Source organism: Oncorhynchus mykiss, chromosome 11 (genome assembly GCF_013265735.2).
Source record: "Oncorhynchus mykiss isolate Arlee chromosome 11, USDA_OmykA_1.1, whole genome shotgun sequence".
NCBI lineage: Eukaryota > Metazoa > Chordata > Actinopteri > Salmoniformes > Salmonidae > Oncorhynchus > Oncorhynchus mykiss.
In genome coordinates this window covers 13,694,286-13,715,918 of record NC_048575.1, presented here as the reverse complement: position 1 = coordinate 13,715,918, position 21,633 = coordinate 13,694,286, and the positions used below count along the sequence as shown (strand labels likewise).

The window sequence follows — 21,633 nt, the reverse complement described above, 5'->3', positions numbered from 1 at the left end:
CTTAAGCCTATTGTTATTAACCAATGGATTTTTTTATTTGATCAAATTTTTACCATTTTATCAAATAGCCCTCCAAACTCCCAGTAATGAGCAGTCTGTGAAAGCCAAGTGGGATTCCCTTTGTGAAACGTTATGCTTGGGCACACTGTGTAGGAGTTCGGAGGGAGGCAATGGGGGATTAGAAGTCAGGCCGAAGTCAGAAGTCAGGCCGGTACTGGCAACCCAAATGGACAGACAGTGGGAGGGAGTCTAAGACCAGAAGAGGCAATGGCAGAGGGGAACAGTTTGTGTCAGAATCTGGTTTAGCGCTGCCTACTCAGGACAACACATTGCCCCAGACGGAGGTTCAATCCTCAGGTCTGCCCTGATGGCTGTCACTTTCACCTCTACATTTCCCCTCACAGCTGTCTCTAAAATATGAAAAGAGAAATTAAGAGAAAGGGGGGATCATTTCACACCTACAGTAGGAGCTGACAAGGTGATGAGACCCTTTGGCATCTGGAACAGTACTCTAGTGCTGAAGCCTAAATTAGTCTATTGTATCGACCACTGGGTAAGTCACTACAGACTCAGTTACCTGCAAACTACTATGGAATAAAATTTGTGCTAATGGAAAGTTGAATGTCTTGTGTGCTTTATACCTTTCACGGTAGGCCATATAACTCATGCACACTTTCTCTTGGATACAGTTGGTTTGGTGGGCTCATGCATCGGATGAAAACTGGTGAGGGGGAACTGAAGAACTACTGTATTTCAGGATACTAAACCAGATAAATCTCTGGTAGGAAATATGCCGACATGGACAAAACATAAATATAAATAAAAACAACAAGGCAAGCCTACATGGTAATGTTTAGGGTTGCAAAGCTACCGGTAATTTACCAAAGTTACCGGATCTTCCGTAATTTTGGTAATTAACAGAAAATCTGTGGCAATCTATCAGAACTTCTGTAATTTATAACTTTGATAATAATAACTATTCAAAAATGTATTAATGTATAGTTTTAATTGTTTATATCTGCGTACATATTGCCCATGAGTGTCTAGTAGATAGGCCTTATGGTTCAAGAGAAAATACCCTATTAATAATAAAACAGAATCTAATCAACAATTGCATGATTTTTTATTGACTTTTTTCACAATTGCCTCCAGTTTGACCCCAAAACACTGACAACTGAGATAGTAAAATAAATACAAAAGTGTGTAAAATTATATAAAGGATATTTCATGCTAAAACCTTCATATTAAACACCAATGGTATAATGATGATGTTTTACAGCTTTGTCATTCATTTTTTGGGGGCAAAATCATATTTTTTATTAATTTCATTTATTTGTTGTGATAAGGCCACGAGAGATAATTACAGACACCTGTGATAATCTGAAGTACCCAAAAGGGCCACTAGATATTTTGTGATAGATTACATAAAATCCTTGAAATATCCCAAAATTCTGGTAGTTTTGTCACGCCCTGATCTGTTTCACCTGTTCCTGTGATTGTCTCCACACCCTCCAGGTGTCGCTTATTTTCCCCAGTGTATTTATCCCTGTGTTTCCTGTCTCTCTGTACCAGTGTATTTATCCCTGTGTTTCCTGTCTCTCTGTGCCAGTTCGTCTTGTATGTTTAGTCAAGTCAACCAGCGTGTTTTTCCCGTAGTCCTTTTCTATTCTCTTCTTATAGTCCTCCCGGTACTGACCCCTGCCTGACTCTGGACTACTTTCCTGCCTGCCTGATCATCCTGCCTGCCCTGACCTTGATTCTGCCTGCCCTTCGGTACCTATTGGACTCTGGATCTGGTTTTGACCTTTTTGCCTGTCCATGACCATTCTCTTGCCTTTTGATTAATAAACATTGTAAGACTCCAACCAATTGCCTCCTGTGTCTGCATCTGGATCTTGCCTTGTGCCTTGATAAGTTTAGTGGTAAACTTGGAAGGTTTCCAGTAATATACCCGCCCTTTTTCAAGCCTAATAATGAGTATTAGTGATAAAAATGCCATTAGTCACTTCCACATTGGATTTCACATCCAAATAATACATATTTTCATACAGATTTATCAGGACAAGACAGCTAAATGATCCGAGACACTGAATACACAGTAGATTGAAATGTGGGGGGAAAGCTTCCTGTTTCGATTATATACATTTGATAACAGACATATGAAAAATGCGTGGGGCAACGCACAATTGACCTCGTCCGGTTTGGCCGGTAGGGATATCCTTGTCTCATCGCGCACCAGCGACTGTGGCGGGCCGGGCGCAGTGCGCACTAACCAGGTTGCCAGGTGCACGGTGTTTCCTCCGACACAGGAGGAAGGAGGAGCAGTAGCGATGAGACAAGATAGTAACTAGCAACAATTGGATGCCACGAAATTGGGGAGAAAAGGGGGTAAAATCCCCCCACCCAAAAAAGAAAGAAAATGACTTAAGCATCTGGTTGAATGTCAAAAGTAATCTTTCATCGAGTTCAAGCAAAACCTTCAAAAGTAACTTGTCTCAGTAACTTGGTAATAATATATATTTGTATTTATATTGATCGATATGGCTCCTCCTGACTATAAAACACATCAAGGGGCTCTGTGAGCTAAAATATAAACAAATGGCCTATTGATTAGCTTTTCATGTAAATATTCCCAAACAGAGCTTGAAAAACATTCATTTCTTAATATATATATTTTTTTCCCAATTTAAAGTTCTTGTTTTTCAATCAACCAACAAAACACATTCCACATTCACAGATGTGACAAACTTAATAAAAAAAACTAACAATAATAATAAAAATACAATAAACATAATAAAAAATAATATATATTTATATATATAAAAACTTGCAGCAGCACTATCAAGGTTCTTATTAGCTATTTCCAGCCTTAGTTGAGATGACGAGCAAATAATTCGTTTTTACAGAACCTTACACAACATGTATCTGCTCATTTCCTTAATCACCACATTCACTCTGTCCAATTTGAAATATAGTTGAGTAGTGGAGACCAGAGTCTATCAAACTTGGGCGGTCTCTTGCGGAGGTCATAAGTGAGGTTTTCAAGAGGGAGAACGTCAACAATCTGGTCAATCCACATTTTAGAAGTATTAGAGGCCCACAATAGAAGAATACATTTCTTAGCAAAGTATGTAATAGTCATAAACACATTTTATCTGTCAGGATCAAGAACAAAGTCCTGCTGGGCATTGAGAAGATAGAGACACGGGGTCATATCAAACTGTACATCTAGTATTTTCTGTGCAGCAGTATGTATAGATTGCCAAAATCTGGCAATCTCTCTACAGCTCCAAAATACATGCATATAGGTTCCTCTTTCAGAGGTACATCTTTTACAGTTTGGAGAAATGTCTGTTTTCATTCTGTTTTCATTCATTCTCGTCCAGGTGCCCCGCGTTGACGGTTCTCTTGTTGTTGATGTCAGGCAAAGCATTTTCCAGGGTTGTCACCTTGCCCCCTATCACACTGAGCTGAGAGTTAATGCCATCTAATTTGATGTTGAGTTCTGTACGTTGGGATCTCAGCTCAGAAAGGATGACAGAGTGCGAGGTGGTCTTTTTGACAAAACCTAAATGAGTTTGAACTTGGAGTGGAGGTCAGATTAAGAATTGAAAACTACTTATGCGGAGCTCTTAGTTCATGCGGCCATCTCGTTCAAGGGTCACGTGATCCCCCGATTTTAAAATTGTTTAAATGTTTTATTTTATTGGCTGGCTTCCAGGTTAAATGGGCATTGTGCCAAGAAGCAGTGCAGCTTGGTTGGGTTGTGTTTCAGGAGATGCATGGTTCTCAACCTTCGCCACTCCCGAGTCCGTACGGGAGTTGCAGCGATGAGACAAGACTGTAACTACCAAGTGGATACCGCACACCAATGTGTTGGAGGACACTTCGTGCACCTGGCGACCGTGTCAGTGTGCACTGCGCCCGGCATGCCACAAGGGTCGCTAGTGCTTGATGGGACAAGGATATCCCTGCCAGCCAAAACCTTCCCAAACCCGGACGACGCTGGACCAATTGTGCGCTGCCCCATGGGTCTCCCAGTCGCGGCCAGCTCCAACAGAGCCTGGACGCGAACCCAGAATCTCTAGTGGCACAGCTAGCACTGCAATCTGAAGGACATTCTGACTGGCTTCAGAAGAAAGAGGTCTATGGAAAATAAATGCCACTATGTGTGTCTGTGTTAAATGTCTTCACGGGTCCAACTGACCTGAAATTCCAAGATCCTAAATTTGGACTTTTGTCTCAGCTCTGGGTCTCTGATATAATTTCCACAGTCTCGGTTATGTGCAATTAAAATTGATTTACAGACATGAGCCGATTGGACCTGTTCTCTGATCGTTTAATGTTTGTTTGATGAGAACTGTGCAAGCTTGTTATCTATGGCAGCTAATTGCAACTCAATAAAACGTATAGCTCATGTCCAGCTGACACTGGTTCCAGCTGCTCACCTCACGTGCACCTGCTGCTGAGGAGAGAGAAAGAAAGAGAGAGCAAGTAATAGGAGCCTTTGCCTAGGATACTGTTGATTGTGAAGATGGAGTTATTTTCATTGAAGTAAAACTAAAGTTACGGAAGAATATTGTAATGGACAACAATATTGCACAGCCAAATGGACTGTGTGCAAGTCACTGTTCAGGTTTGATGCAATTTTCATTTATTTATTTTCGTATTTATTAGCAACTGTTTAGTAAAAATTATTATTATTATAGGCCTGTTGTAAAATAAAAAGCATTTGCCTATTGCTGTCATTTGTTGGGTAGGTCTACGGTAGGCAATCAACTTTGTTGATACTAGCTGCAATATAGGCCTGTTCAAAACTGTTTTTGAGGATTTCATTCTGTTGAGCCATTTTCCTTGGCCAAATTAAGTTCCAGCTGTAATGTCGTGTATGCCGTAATATAAGAGAATTATCGATAGGCTGCCATCCGTTCTTCTTGCTAACGTGCAATCATTGGAAAACGAAAACGACCTACGATTAAGATTATCCTATCAACGGCACATAAAAAACTGTAATATCTTATGTTTCATAGAGACGTGGCTGAACGTTGATACGGATAACATAGACCTGGCAGGATTTTCCATGCACCGGCAGAACAGAGAAGCTACGTCTGGTAAGATGATGGGTGGGGGTGTGTGCATATTTGTCAATAACAGCTGGTGCGCAATGTCTAATATTAAAGAAGTCTTGAGGTATTGCTTGCCTGAGAGAGAGTACCTTATGATAAGCTGTAGACCACACTCTCTACCAAGAGAGTTCTCATCTATATTATTGCTCACCCAGAAGCGGCGCTCCTAGTTTCTGGGGACTTTCATGCAGGCAAACTTAAATTAGTTTTACCAAATATTTACCAGCATGTCTCATGTGCAACCAGAGGAAAGAAAATCCTAGACCACCTTCACTCCACACACAGAGATGCATACAAAGCTCTCCCCCGCCCTCCATTTGGAAAATCTGACCATAATTCTATCCTCCTACAAGCAAAAACTAAAGCAGGAAGTACCCGTGACTCGCTCAATACGGAAGTGATCAGATGACACGGATGCTACACTACAGGACTGTTTTGCAAGCACAGACTGGAATATGTTCCAGGATTCATCCAATGGCATTGAGGAGTACACCACCTCAGTCACCGGCTTCATCAATAAGTGCATCGACGACGTCATCCCCACAGTGACCGTACGTACATATCCCAACCAAAAGCCATGGATTACAGGCTAGAGCTGCCACTTTCAATGAGCGGGAGACTAATCCGGACGCTTATAAGAAATTACAACCAGCTGTTCTGGATGACCGTATGATAACGCTCTAGGTAGCCGATGTGAACAAAACCATTAAACAGGTCAACATTCACAAAGCCGTTGGGCCAGACAGATTACCAGAAATGGTACTAAAAGCATGCGCAGACCAACTGTCAAGTGTCTTCACTGACATTTTCAATCTCTCTTATTACTGAGTCTGTAATACCTACATGTTTCAAGCAGACCACCATAGTCCCTGTGCCCAAGGAAGCAAAGGTAACCTGCTTAAATGATTATCGCCCCGTAGCACTCACGTCGGTAGCCATGAAGTGCTTTGAAAGGCTGGTCATGGCTCACATCAACAACATCATACCGGACATCCTAGACCCACTCCAATTCGCATAACGCCCCAACAGATCCACCGATGACGCAATCTCAATCACCCTCCACACTGCCCTTTCCCACCTGGACAAAAGGAACACCTATGTGAGAATGCTGTTCATTGACTACAGATCAGTGTTCAACACCATAGTGCCCACAAAGCTCATCACTAAGCTAAGGACCCTGGGACTAAACACCTCCCTCCGCAACTGGATCCTGGACATCCTGACAGGCTGCCCCCAGGTGGTAAGAGTAGGCAACAACATGTCTGCCACGCTGATTCTTAACACTGGGGCCCCTCAGGGGTGTGTACTTAGTCCCCTCCTGTACTCCCTCTTCACCCACGACTGCGTGGCCAAACACGTCTCCAACACCATCATTAAGTTTGCTGACGACACAACAGTGGTAGGCCTGATCACAGACAACGATGAGACAGTCTATAGGGAGGAGGTCAGAGAACAGGCAGTGTGGTGCCAGGACAACAACCTCTCCCTCAATGTGAGCAAGACAAAGGAGGTGATCGTGGACCACAGGAAAAGGCAGTCCGAACAGGCCCCCATTAACATTGATGGGGCTGTAGTGGAGCAGGTCAAGAGTTTCAAGTTCCTTGGTGTCCATATTACCAACGAACTATCATGGTCCAAACACACCAAGACAGTCGTGAAGAGGGCACAACAAAACCTTTTCCCCCTAAGGAGACTGAAAAGATTTGGCATGGGTCACCAGATCCTCAAAAGGTTCTACAGCTGCACCATCGAGAGCATCCTGACCGGTTGCATCACCGCCTGGTATGGCAACTGCTCGGCATCTGACCGTAAGGCGATACAGAGGGTAGTGCGTATGGCCCAGTACATAACTGGAGCCAAACTTCTTGCCAGCACCTGTGTAATAGGTGGTGTCAGAGAAAGCCCATAAAATTGTCAGAGACTCCAGTCACACAAATTATAGACTGTTTTACCTTCTAACGCACAGCAAGCGGTACCGGAGCGCCAAGTCTAGGACCAAAAGGCTCCTTAACAGCTTCTACCCCCAAGCCATAAGACTGCTGAACAATTAATAAAATCGCCACCGGACTATTTACATTTGCCCCCCCCCCCCCCCCCCCTTTTGTACACTGCTGCTACTTGTTGTTTATTATCTATGCATAGTCACTTCACCCCTACCAACATGTACAAATGACCTCAACTAACCAGTACCCCCGCACACTGATTCAATAGCGGAACCGGTACACCCTGTATATAGCATGGTTATTGTTATCCTTATTGCATTACTTTAACTTTAGTCTATTTTGTAAATATTTTCTTAACTCGTCTTGAACTGCACTGTTGGTTAAGGGCTTGTAAGTAAACATTTCCGCTGTGCTACTCGGGAGCCCCATGTGAGAACACATAACAGAAAAAAAGACTCCATCTACATGCAGTGAACATGTTTCGTGTTTGCGGTAGAGTACAAGCCCACTGCACTGCAGCTACGAGTGCACTACTCTGTGACATTGGAAGATAATGTGACACACGCTGCATGTTAAACCTGTTTGTGCGTATGGTACGGTGGTCAACCCTGTCCCTTCCCCTCTCCTCTCTCCTCTCCACATACCTGGTGTCAACCCTGGCCCCTCCCCTATCCTCCCCTCTCCACGCACCTGGTGTCAAACCTGTCCTCCCCTTCCCTCCTCTCTCCCTGTACCTGGTGTCAGCCTCATCCCCTCTCCTCTCCATTCCATTCCATACCATTCTCCTCTCCATTCTCCTTTCCTTTCCATTCTCCTCTCCATTCTCATCTCCTCTCCATTCCCCTCTCCATTATCCTCTCCATTCCCCTCCTCTCCACGTACCTGGTGTCAGCAGGATGACCGAGGTGACGATCAGGGAGCAGATGACCAGAATGACAAGCAGGGCGATCGCAATACCCTTCCAGTTCCTCTGAGGAGGGTTACTCCCCACCAGCTCCTGGAAACACAAAACAGACAGAGAGAAATACACGGTCAGAGACAGAGAAAGAAAGGAGAGAGAAAAATAGGAGAGGAGAGTGAACAAGAGAAAGGTTGTAGTCGTAAGATGGAGAGTAAAAGAAGGAAAGGGAAAAATAAACGAGACGTGGGTAAGGGGTAAGGGAGAGAGAAATAATGGAGTGATACTGTCTGTTAGTATAAAGAGTAGGGGGGAAGAAAAGGACAGAAAGTGAGAGAGAACAATGGAAGAATGAATAAAATAAATGGAAGGAGTAGGAAAGAAAGGTAGAGAACTCAAATTGATGGGTCTGTCAAGGACGAGTGTGAACTACAGAAACAACAACATGAATTCTCAAGGAGAATTGCCACAAGCAAAATGCAGGAGGAGGAGTGGAGGAGGGGGGATTATTAAATGAGGCAAGGAGTCAGCAGCCATCACTGGCAAATGAATGTGACAGATAAAAATTGAGCTTTTGGATCATTGGTGACTTTGGTGGGGGAACGGGGCCAAGAGGCTTTTTGCTAGAAAAATGATTTCAAATCAGTTGAGTTTTAGGAGAAAACTTGAAACAATGAAACAAGTAAAGTTACACAGTAGGTTTAATATTGTTTTAAGTGCAAAATTAAATTGAAAAGTAATAAGTATCAATATCGAATTTGATAAATGGTCTCTGCAGGGTATGGAGGGAGTTGAATGAGAAGAGGGTTTTCAACCTTTTCCTTTTTGTCACAAAAGACTATACAACCCATGTTATTGAGGATTTGGTGAAGAAATGTATTTCACCAGTAGACTTATGCTGCAGCAGCAGCAGCAGCCACAACGAGTCCCCACTCTCTGAGGGTGTCTCAGGGGGAGTCAAAAAACCCATTTCCATTTCACACCTCACATATAAGCACCCCCTATTTTACTTTAGAACAGCAGCAACAACAACAACAACAACATGGCATACATCAACCACACCTGTCAAAAATCGCACTCAAAGATGAAAGAAAGTTGGACATTTCTACAGTTCAGCTCCAACAAACACAACAAACAGAACATCCAAGCTAGGAGTAATTATTTGAAAAGGATATTGAAAGCCTAAAACATCAAAATAGCTGGATTAATAACTTTTACATTTGTTTACAGTGGGGGTGGGTAAAAAGACCTGAGAAGATGGTATGTAGCTAGTACCTTTGGCTAAGGTCTTAATTAAGAGAAACTACAAACCACACACACACACACGCTCTAATGGACTAGAGTGGTCTGGTCTATGAGGTAAGCTTTTTAGTGACCTCCTTTGCTCAATTGAATGGAACGGCAGACATCATTAGATAAGAGCAGCAGGGGCTTTTTACCACACCGCCCAGTACACACCCTCATTAAAACCAACAACCTGTTTTCCCACAATCCCTGGCGGTGCTCCGGCGAAACGGGGGTGCTTTCGCAGGGGTCACTGCCGAGGGCTGGTCACAGCAGGCGGGAGGAGAGTTAGTGGACTGTGACGTAAACAACCCCACAAACAGAGCCAGACACATCCCTTATCAACAAGTTTATACAAATGGTGTAGCCTACTAGTGAATCATTTGCCTGGCAATCCTGCAAAATAACAATAATCATGAGCTATATAGTCCAATATGTTTGGTTGGGTGAGTGTCATGCAGGGAGAACAAACAACTGAGGCTCAGTGAGGCTCTTTTAAACAATAACATCGGCCACTTTGTGCCAGCATGAGAGGACAAACATCACTCTCTTTTGGAGTGTCCACAACAGATTTGGGATTTTACATAATACCCAATATAATAGACCTGCACTCATTGTAACACCTACACAGTAGCACTCAATTGTAACGCACAATTGTAACACACACACACACACACACACACACACACACACACACACACACACATTGTATTGTAAACAGCTAGCGAGAAGTCACAGCTGACTAACCAAACACATCAATATACAAAACGCTAGTGGGGCTACGATGCTCTGACGCTGCAAGGACAATTATTGATGTTTTTAATCGTGATCATGACTGCTGCGTGGAGTAGGTCCCCTAGTATAATGTTTCCATGGGTATGCTCTCTTGTGGAAGTTGTCCACAAGTTGCTGATTGGTAGAACCTAATTTAACTTGCAAATATATTTGTCAAGCGCATCACTTTTGCACGCTTGAGTCAACATGTGACTGTCATTAGGTTTAATTGTGTTTCGGTGCCAAGCGATAACAGCCAAAACAGAGTAACATTTTTAATTGCTTGAAGATATTGATCAGCAAGGTTATCTGAAAGAAGAAACATATGTTCATCTCTGATTAGTAGTGAGTGTTTTTTTGTGTCATATTTATATGTGTATGGCATTCATGCAATCTAATTAACATCCAATCAAATAAAATAGGTAAAGGAATACATACTCTAACATGACCAAAAGTATGTGGACACCTGCTCATCGAACAGCTCATTACAAAATCATGGACATTAATATGGAGTTGGTCCCCCCTTGCTGCTATAACAGCCTCCACTCTTCTGAGAAGGCTTTCCACTAGATGTTGGAACATTGCTGCTATAACAGCCTCCACTCTTCTGGGAAGGCTTTTGACTAGATGTTGGAACATTGCTGCTATAACAGCCTCCACTCTTCTGGGAAGGCTTTTGACTAGATGTTGGAACATCGCTGTGGAGACTGGCTTCTATTCTGCCACAAGAGCATTAGTGAGGTCAGGCACTGATGTTGGGCGATTTGGCATGGCTCGCAGTTGGCGTTCCAATTCATCCCAAAGGTGTTTGATGGGGTTGAGGTCAGGGCTCTGTGCAGGCCAGTCAACTTCTTCCACACCGATCTAAACAAACCATTTCTGTATGGACCTTTACTTTGTGCACGGGCATTGTCATGCTGGAACAGCATTCCAAAATTGTTCCCACAAAGTTAGAACCTCAGAATCGACTAGAATGTCATTGTATGCTCTAGCGTTAAGATGTCCCTTCACTGGAACTAAAGGGCCTAACCCCAACCATGAAAACCAGCCTCAGACCATTATTCCTTCTCCACCAAACTTTATAGTTGGCACTATGCATTGCGGCAGGTAGCGTTCTCCTGGCATCCGCCAAACTTAGATTTGTCTGTCGGACTGCCAGATGGTGAAGCGTGATTCATAACTCCAGAGAAAGCGTTTCCACTGCTCCAGAGTCCAATGTCAGCGAGCTTTACACCCCTCCAGCCGACACTTGGCATTGCGCATGGTGATTTTAGGTTTGTGTGTGGCTGCTCGGCCATAGAAACCCATTTCATGAAGCTCCTGACAAACAGTTATTGTGCTGACGTTACTTCCAGAGGTAGTTTGGAACTCGGTAATGAGTGTTGCAACCGAGGACAGCACTCGGTTGCAACATGCTCACAGAATGGCGGTCCTGTTCTGTGAGCTTGTGTGACCTACCATTTCGCGGCTGAGCTGTTGTTGCTTCTAGACGTTTACACTTCACAATAACATCACTTACAATTAACCGTGGCACCTCTAGCAGGGTAGAAATTTGACAAACTGACTTGTTGGAAAGGTGGCATCCTATGACGGTGCCACATTGAGAGTCACTGAACTCTTCAGTACGGCCACTCTACTTCCAGTCTTTGTCTATGGAGATTGCATGGCTGTGTGCTCTATTTTATACACCTGTCAGTAACGGGTGTTATTGAAATAGCTGAATCCAATCATTTGAAGGGGTGTCCACATACTTTTGGTCATGTAGTGTACCATCACAGCATTAGTTAACTATGATCAAGGGACTTCACTGACATGTTGTAGGCCTAGACTAATTCATATGCAACCGCCTGGTGAAAGGTGCATTGTAATTCTGAGGAGAGAGTGCGTGAGGTACACGGAAACATTTGCCTACATATGAATCTAAAATCTCCAGTGGAACAGCTGCAAGATACTCTGATTCTTCCCAGCCTATAGCCAATATCAGTTCATCTCCTTGTCAAATAACATAAAACAAGCTATGTAACCTTGTTCCTAACCGCTACCTAAGCCAAACCAGAACTATTGTGTCTGGAATGCCTTTGCAAAGAAATAGGAAATGTACAGTGTTTCCTTGACACAAATGCCAGAGTCAACGCAATAAACCAAAAATACACCAATGCAATTTTCATGTCTTATTGTCCTTGTGTCACACGTCACAGATTTGTTCATGCAACCGAACACACCAATTTCTTTATACATTCAAAGTCATTTACACTCAATGGAATTCACACTTCACAGTCGCCGCCTCGGGCTTTGTGATCTCAAAGCATCAAAGAAAGACATAACTTCACTAGCTCAGTCTATTTTCCCGTCTATCTGTGGGAGAGGAGGGGCACAATTTATTCCTGTTGCACTCCTGTGTGTCTGAAAACGATGTTCAAAGGTATCTGGGAAGCAGGTCGTAAATACTTAGCAAAACCCTGTGAACAGCATGGGAAGGACCAGAAAATGATTTTGTGAAGATAAGCTGTGTCGTCCATCTCAAAGAGCATGCAATTTGGTGGCAATTTTCCATTTAGTTGGAAAATAAGATCCCACATTCATTCTAAGGCTGGAATTGGACAAAATAGCAGTCGTTTTGAGCCTGCCTTTCAGTCACCTCCTGGAGAAAAATCCCATTTTCAGTCCATTTGCTCGATCCCTTCATTCTCCTGTTCATCGGTTAGCATGTGGACTTCATCAGAGGGCTCCCATGAGTAGAAACATTACCCTGAACCTTTTAGCCCCTGAATGGTTGTATTTTATGCTACAGAACAGACATACCGAAGTTCAAAACAGAAATAGCAAAGGAAATGGTGTAACACATCCAAAGCTCTATTTAGAGTCAGCTTATGCATAATTAACCCACATGAAAATGATTTGCTCAAAGTGAATGGTTTCCTGTTTCTTATTGTCAACCATCAAAGTATTTTCAATAAGATCATCATCTAATGAATTAAAATGTTTCTTAAGAAAGGTTTACAATTAAACAGTGCATTCGCAATGTATTTAGACCCCTTCCTTTCACCCACATGTTGTTACGTTACAGCCTTATTCTATAATATATTAAATAAATACAAATCCTCATCAATCTACACACAAAACCCCATAATGACAAAGAAAACACAGGTTTGAATTTGTTTTTTTTGTAAATTTATAAAAAAGAAAACAGAAATAAATACCTTATTTACACAAGTATTCAGACCCCTTACTATGGGACTCAAAATGGAGCTACATACTAACAGTCCTTCCTCCAACAGACTGGATTACATTTTTATGAAAATCCCCAGAATCATGTTCTTTTTTTGTTGCAATTTGTGTTTCCGGTTGTGGCACACCACATAACCACTTCCATCAAAGAATTCAGAATATGATCACATACAGTGCACTCGGAAAGTCTTCAGACCCCTTGACTTTTCTGCATTTTGTTACGTTACAGCCTTACTGTATTTTAAAATGGATTAAATAACACATTTGCCTTATCTACACACAATACCCCATAATGACAAAGCAAAAACAGGTTTTTAGGAATGTTTTCACATTTTTTAAAACAGAAAAACCTTGTATCCGTACGTATTCCAACCCTTTGCTATGAGACTTGAAATTGAGCTCAGTTGCATCCTGTTTCCATTGATCATCCTTGAGATGTTTCTACAACTTGATTGGAGTCCACCTGTGGTAAATTCAATTGATTGGACATGATTTGGAAAGGTACACACCTGTCTATATAAGGTCTCACAGTTGACAGTGCATGTCAGAGCAAAAACCAAGCCATGAGGTTAAAGGAATTGTCCATAGAGTTCTGAGACATTTCTGCAGCATTCAAGGTCCCCAAGAACACAGTGGCCTCCATCATTCTTAAATGGATGAAGTTTGGAACCACCAAGACTCTTCCTAGAGCTGGCCACCCAGCCAAACTGAGCAATCGGGGGAGAAGGGGCTTGGTCAAGGAGGTGACCAAGAACCAATGCTCACTCTGACAGAGCTCCAGAGTTCCTCTCTGGAGATGGGAGAATCTTCCAGAAGGACAACCATCAGCACTCCACCAATCAGGCCTTTATGGTAGAGTGGCCTGATGGAAGCCACTCCTCAGTAAAAAGCACATGACAGCGCACTTGGAGTTTTTGCCTTGTCAATATGGGGTATTGTGTGTAGATTGATGAGGGATTTAAAAAAATCCATGTTAGAATAAGGCTGTAACGTAACAAAATGTGGAAAAAGTCAAGGGTCTGAGTACTTTCCAAATGCACTGTAATTCTGCCATTTCCAGTATGGAAAGATTCTTATATGTAGAATATCTATAACGCTATATCTGATTTCAACAGGCGCTGTCTGAAATGATTTGCCATTAAGGATGAAGAGAAATAAACTTGCAAAAGATAGTGGTCCCCTTCAAGGCTGATAAATGGAGCCTTTGGCTTCGATTTCTCTGAATGTGACGATCCATAGATGTGTCTCATTAGGTGGGTGCAGGCAACACAAAGAGTATTAAGCCCTGACCAGCCATTTCCAACAGGGCCTCTGGAACCCTCCCTTAGTGATCAATACACAGTGTCCCCTTTTTCATTTACTGGTTACCTAATCTTTTCACAAATCTCACAAACTCCTGGGACTCTTGAGACAGTTCAGCAAATTTCTCAGTCTCTAGAAAGTCCGATCACTTCCGACACCAATGTAATGAAACAGGCAGGGAGCAGGTCTCGAACCCTCGACCTTCGAGCCCCGGCGCGCTATCGACTGTGCCGCAAAAGCATGCTTGTGCGGCTCGTCGATTTCCGTTCTTATAAACCCAGGGTCGTTACACTACATAAGGCAATCACACTATGAGTGCCCAAGACCTTGTGAGCTCCCGGAGCATGGCGGCAAACCTTCCTGATCGTTCCTCTGATATCTGCAATTATTATAATGATTAGCACAATTATCTGGGAGTACATCTGTACTGGGTTAATGAGGAGGTGATTAGAGGTGACGGAGGTGACTGTGGCGAGTAGAGAAGAGACAAGTCAAGTCGACTATGTTCTTGACAGAAGGTTATGTAAACAAACATTTAAAGGCTGTGAAGAAATCAATGCAAGGACATGAAGAGGGAGCAAACAAAGCAGTGTAGACCTGAATTGAGACCTGAATGCAGACCATACACAACGGCAACTAACTTCTTTAGAAGTTTAAAAAAGGATACTGGGGTGATATACAGTTGAAGTCGGAAGTTTACATACACCTCAGCCAAATACATTTAAACTCAGTTTTTCACCATTCCTGACATTTATTCCTAGTAAAAATTCCCTGTTTTAGGTCAGTTAGGATCACCACTTTATTTTAAGAATGTGAAATGTCAGAATAATAGCAGAGAGAATTATTTCTTTCAGCTTTTATTTCTTTCATCACATTCCCAGTGGGTCAGAAGTTTACATACACTCAATTAGTATTTGGTAGCATTGCCTTTAAAAGTTTTTACTTAGGACAAATGTTTCAGGTAGCCTTCCACAAGCTTCCCACAATAAGTTGGGTGAATTTTGGCCCATTCCTCTTGACAGAGCTGGTGTAACTGAGTCATGCTTGTAGGCCTTTTTCCGTTCTGCCCACACATTTTCTATGGGATTGAGGTCAGGGCTTTGTGATGGCCACTCCAATACCTTGACTTTGTTGTCCGTCAGCCATTTTGCCACAACTTTGGAAGTATGACTGGAGTAATTGTCCATTTGGAAGACCCATTTGCGACCAAGCTTTAAGTTCCTGACTGATGTCTTGAGATGTTGCTTCAATATATCCACATAATTTTCCTACCTCATGATGCCATCTATTTTGTGAAGTGCACCAGTCCCTCCTGCAGCAAAGCACCCCCACAACATTATGCTGCCACCCCGTGCTTCACGGTTGGGATGGTGTTCTTAGGCTTGCAAGCATCCCACTTTTTCCTCCAAACATAACAATGGTCATTATGGCCAAACAGTTCTATTTTTGTTTCATCAGACCAGAGGACATTTCTCCAAAAAGTACAATCTTTGTCCCCATGTTGCAAAACATTTTTTATGGCGGTTTTGGAGCAGTGACTTCTTCCTTGCTCAGGTTATGTCGATATAGGACTCGTTATACTGTGGATATAGATATTTTTGTGCCTGTTTCCTCCAGCATCTTCACAAGGTCCTTTGCTGTTGTTCTAGGATTGATTTGCACTTTTCTCACCAAAGTACATTCATCTCTAGGCGACAGAACGCGTCTCCTTCCTGAGCGGTTTGACGGCTGCATGGTCCCATGGTGTTTATACTTGCGTACTATTGTTTGTACAGATGAATGTGGTACCTTCAGGTGTTTGGAAATTGCTCCCAAGGATGAACCAGAATTTTTTTTCTGGGGTCTTGGCTGATTTCTTGATTTCCCCATGATGTCAAGCAAAGAGGCACTGAGTTTAAAGGTAGGCCTTGAAATACATCCACAGGTACACCTCCAATTGACTCAAATGATGCCAATTAGCCTATCAGAAACTTCTAAAGCCATAACATAATTTTCTGGAATTTTCCAAGCTGTTTCAAGGCACAGTCAACTTAGTGTATGTAAACTTCTGACCCACTGGAATTGTGATACAGTGAATTATAAGTGAAATAATCTGTTTGTAAACAATTGTTGGGAATATTACTTGTGTCATGCACAAAGTAGATGTCCTAACCAACCCGCCAAAACTATAGTTTGTTAACAAGTAATTTGTGGAGTGGTTGAAAAGCGAGTTTTAATGACTCCAACCTAAGTGTATGTAAACATCCGACTTCAACTGTACATCAGCAGTGAGTGGTTAGCTCTCAAACTGAAGCATATCTTAAATCTGGGGAGCTTTGCACATGTCATGGAAAAAAAAAAAAAAAATCATAGAATATTAAGTGTGGCTGGGATCCTGTCATCAGAACAGGCCCAGAATATTCTACTTACTTGTATTCATCCAGTCAATTAAGAAAAATATATTATTTATAATGACGGCCTAGAGCCTGGGTTGTCTCCCAGAAACGCATCATTGGGCCTGGGGACTGGGCCTTTCTGCCTGTGGTGCTATGACTTCTGGGGGTCTGCCTCAGCCTCACTCCCTCTCCTGGGTGGGTAAGGACATTGCGCCTCCCCCCAGAAATCCTTTAACCAGGATTTTTAGAAAACAAGCACATTTGTAGAAAGTTAGCAGAATTTTGCAACCCTACCTAGGAGTGATGTGTGTGTGTTTGTGCGGGTGTGTGCTCTCTCCTGTATGATTAGAATACCAAATCATCCTAAAGCATGCATTTCAATCAGATGGAATAAAGAGGAAACTCATAATGAACGCTCAAATAATGCATGGAAATAGCTGTTATGTAGGTGGCTGGTGGGCATGGAGAAGCTGTAGGAGGGAGAGGACTACAGGAACCCTATTGAGAGAGACATTGTACGAATAGATATTCTTGGGATTACACAGTATGTCAAAGGAGAGAGAGAGAGAGAGAGATCAAGCGCTAGAAGCTATCCAAGATCTTTTGCACCATCAGAGGAACCCAAAATCCCAAACAAATAAAACACTAGCACAAGATTGACAGTATGCTTCAAATTTAGAGTGTAACCAATCGGGTAAGCAAACCCAGGTCATCTGCTGTTCATCATCAAAATATTTTGCCAAAACTGTGGCAAACCTAAAGTACACCCTCCATAATATCTACCAGGGTTATTAACTTTAAAAATGTTGGTTACGTTAATCAAGGACTTCGTCAGCCTAACAATATCTTCAAGGGTAGGTATACAGCAAGTGTCTTAATTTGAAACAGCATCATTGGGAATAATGGCAGTGGACGAGTGGTTCCATGAAGCCAGTAGTAATTACGTCAGCGGCAGGGCCTGCAGCAGTTTGGAGTTAGATACTACAACCACTCCTGCTACTGTAGCTTAGCTATCACGCCTGCTCCCACTCCCCCTCCATGGCACTCGAAGGCGCCAGGCTCCCGAGCATTACGCACTACTGACACCATTATTACGCACACCTGCCTTACCCCGTCACGCGCATCAGCGATTATTGGACTCACCTGAACTCAATCATCTCTGTCATTACCTCCCCTATATTAGTCTGTTTCCCAGCTCTGTTCCCTGCTTCAGCATTAATTGTTTGTCGTTTTGTACCTGTGTGCTGGCACTGTTCTTGTCTTGGTCTTTGTCTGTTTCCTGATTAAATGTTGACTCCCCGTACCTGCTTCTCATCTCCGGCGTCGGTCCTTACATTAGCATAAGCTCTGAATCAGGCCTTATTTAATGTTGCGTGATATTGCTGGTAGCAGCTGGGCAAAGTGACAAAAAAATAAAAGTATCTGCAGTCATGTAAGAGCCAGTAAACAAAGTTTGTGACCAAATAACAAGTGAGGTACATAAAGTTAGAGGAGAGAGAAAGTAGCATTAACAGTGTACAACAGGTTAATTGTGAAGTGTAGTAGTGAAAAATGACATCTTTTGGTATCGGCGATGATTAATGTTATGGCCGATGAAAGGTAGTATTTACATTTGGCAAAGCAGAGCGGTGCAGTGATAAGTGTCAGTACCATTGGCAGTGTAATATCAATACAAAGAACAGTGCTTTCTGTGTTGACCTTATAGCCACACAGCAGTTTGTCCATATCAATATTCAGGTTTTGCAGTGCCTGAGCAAGAGGAGAGGTGCAATATGCAGTCCCCCTGCATCCTTGTGTTTCACAGTTCAGGCAAGGGAACTAATCCTCAAAAACAGAGGCATTGTTTTCTTCCCATTTCAACTTTCTCAGACCTGCGCAGCTAGCACATAACATTTTGAGAACCAGAGAACAAGCCGATATATTGTGACGATATTGTATTTTTCTAGTCTATTGGCTATTGACCTTTCTTTATCGGCTTTGCCGATAATCCCTCTACATAGCAAAGCTGCTGCTATGCTAGCCTTTCGTCTGTGGTGTTAGCTAGCTAGCTATATTAGGATAGCTGGCTAGACAAAAATGGTGCTAAGATATCAGATAGGAGCTAATAGCCAATGTAGCTAGCTAACTTTAGCTGGTTATCATTTTAAACATGCACCATTTTCGTCAACAAGCCATCTGACTTGCGGTGTAACGTTAGCTATTTACTGGTGTGCTGATCTGACCAGCTGCAATCTTATCTGTAAATTGACAATTGATAGTCAGATTAGATTATTTTGGTAATAAGAAAGTGTTTTAAAATGCCTACATAAAGGTTGACAAAAGGTTTAGCTACCTAAGAATCTTCCAGCATGTTTATGAACCAAAAAAGCTGTAGATCAGCACACGTGTGTGCATTCTCACTTCTCAAACTATGGGCAAATTTGAATCATTTAGATGTGCATTGACGTTTCATTTTTTTCCCTACGCTCGGTCTCCTTGTTAGTAAATGTCATCGCCATTGAGCTAGTTCTCATAATAGCAGTAAACAGCACCAAGTGATATGAGCGACGGAGAGAGATGTGAGGAGATGTGAAAGGGAGCGGAGTTACAATCTCGCTCTATCCAATCGTAGCAGTAGGATCAAGTTACAACCCGACAATTTCTTGACAGATAGCTGAACATGCCAATTGTCTATAATCGAGAGGGCAGCCGATTATTCGGCATGGCCGATTAATTAGGGCCAATTTCAAGTTTTCCTAACAATCGTGATTCTGACTTTTTGGACGCAGATTATGGCCGATTAGATTGCAATCCATGAGGAGACTGCGTGGCAGTCTGACCACCTGTTGGCTGCAAGGAGCCAAGGTAAGTTGCTAGCTAGCATTAAACGTATCTTCTAAAAACAATCATTCTTCACATAATCACTAGTTAACTACACATGGTTGATGATATTGCTAGGTTAACTAGCTTGTCCTGCGTTGCATATAATCAAAGCGATGCCTGTTAATTTATCATCGAATCACAGCCTACGTCAACTTCGCAAAACGGGTGATGATTTAACAAAAGCACATTTGCGAAAAAAGCACAATCGCACAAAAGCACAACATCAATGCCTTTCTTAAAATCAATACACAGAAGTATATATTTTTTAAACCTGCATATTTAGTTTAAAAAAATGCATGTTAGCAGGCAATATTAACTAGGGAAATTGTGTCACTTCTCCCCTAGCGTTCAGTGCAAGCAGATTCAGAGTGTATGCAACAGTTTGCATGTCATGACTTCAAGCCTATGAATGCCCGAGATTAGGCTGGCAATACTAAAGTGCCTGTAAGAACACCCAATAGTCAAAGGTATATGAAATACAAATGGTATAGAGAAAAATAGCCAACGTGTCATAATTCCTATAATAACTACAACCTAAAACTTCTTAACTGGGAATATTGAAGACTCATGTTAAAAGGAACCACCATCTTTCATATGTTCTCATGTTCTGAGCAAGGAACTTAAACGTTAGCTTTCTTACATGGCACATAATGCCCTTTTACTTTCTTCTTCTCCAACACTGTTTTTGCATTATTTAAACCAAATTGAACATGTTTCATTATTTATTTGAGGCTAAATATAGTACATAAATAAAATCTTTAAGTTAAAATAAGTGTTCATTGTTCATTAGGTATTGTTGTAATTGTCATTATTACAAATATATATATATAAAAATCATCCGATTAATCGGTATCAGCTTTTTTTGGTCCTCCAATAATCGGTATTGGTATCGGCGTTGAAAAATCATAACCGGTTTTCCTCTAGTCCTGACATCTGAAAACAAACCAAAAAATCACGATCCTGGAAAATGCTTGTTTCATAAGCATCTACTATCACAAATCATGATGTTACGTTGGACCCTTTTGCAATGAATAGATGTTATTTTAGATTCTCTAACTAACAGTGGTGCCTATATGATCTTCCATACACGCTTGACATGCTGGAGTGATGCTTCTAAGTAAATGTTGTTGATCAGTAAGCTAATATAAGTTCCACATGGAAACAACCTTACAACCTGTATTTAAATTTAAATAGATTTTTATTTGGATTTCATGTAATGGACATACACAAAATAGTCCAAATTGGTGAAGTGAAATTAAAAAAAATGTGTGTATCAAAAATGTCAACAAAAAACCCGGAAAAGTGGTGCCTGCATATCTATTCACCCCCTTTGCTATGTAGCCCCTAAATAAGATCTGGTGCAACCAATTACCTTCAGAAGTCACATAATTAGCTAAATAAAGTCCACCTATGTGCAATCTAAGTGTCACATGATCTCAGTATATATACACCTGTTCTGAAAGGTCAGAGAGTCTGTAACACCACTAAGCAAGGGGCACCACGAAACAAGCGGTACTATGAAGACCAAGGAGCTCTCCAAACAGGTCAGGGACAAAGTTGTGGAGAAGTACAGTTCAGGGTTGGGTTATAAAAAATATCAGAAACTTTGAACATCCCACGGAGCACCATTAAATCCATTATTTAAAAAATGGAAAGGTAATGGCACCACAACAAACCTGTCAAGAGGGCCGCCCACCAAAACTCAAGGACCAGGCAAGGAGGGCATTAATCAGAGAGGCAACAAAGAGACCAAAGATAACCCTGAAGGAGCGGCAAAGCTCAACAGCTGTAACGACCGTTGGTGGAAGAAGGTGAGGACCAAGGTGCAGCGTGGTAAGAGT

The 21,633-nt window shown here is 42.1% G+C and overlaps 1 protein-coding gene across 3 annotated transcripts in view; it reads right to left on the bottom strand.

The window, feature by feature from the left end:
• The window catches only part of dpp6a (dipeptidyl-peptidase 6a), a 367,766-nt gene that overhangs the window by 98,531 nt on the left and 247,602 nt on the right, over positions 1–21,633 (bottom strand). For all 3 annotated transcript variants that reach the window (XM_036934924.1, XM_036934926.1, XM_036934925.1), the window contains one exon: positions 7,952–8,066. In XM_036934924.1, coding sequence (XP_036790819.1) covers positions 7,952–8,066 — 115 coding nt within the window. The remainder of the gene's footprint in view (positions 1–7,951; positions 8,067–21,633) is intronic.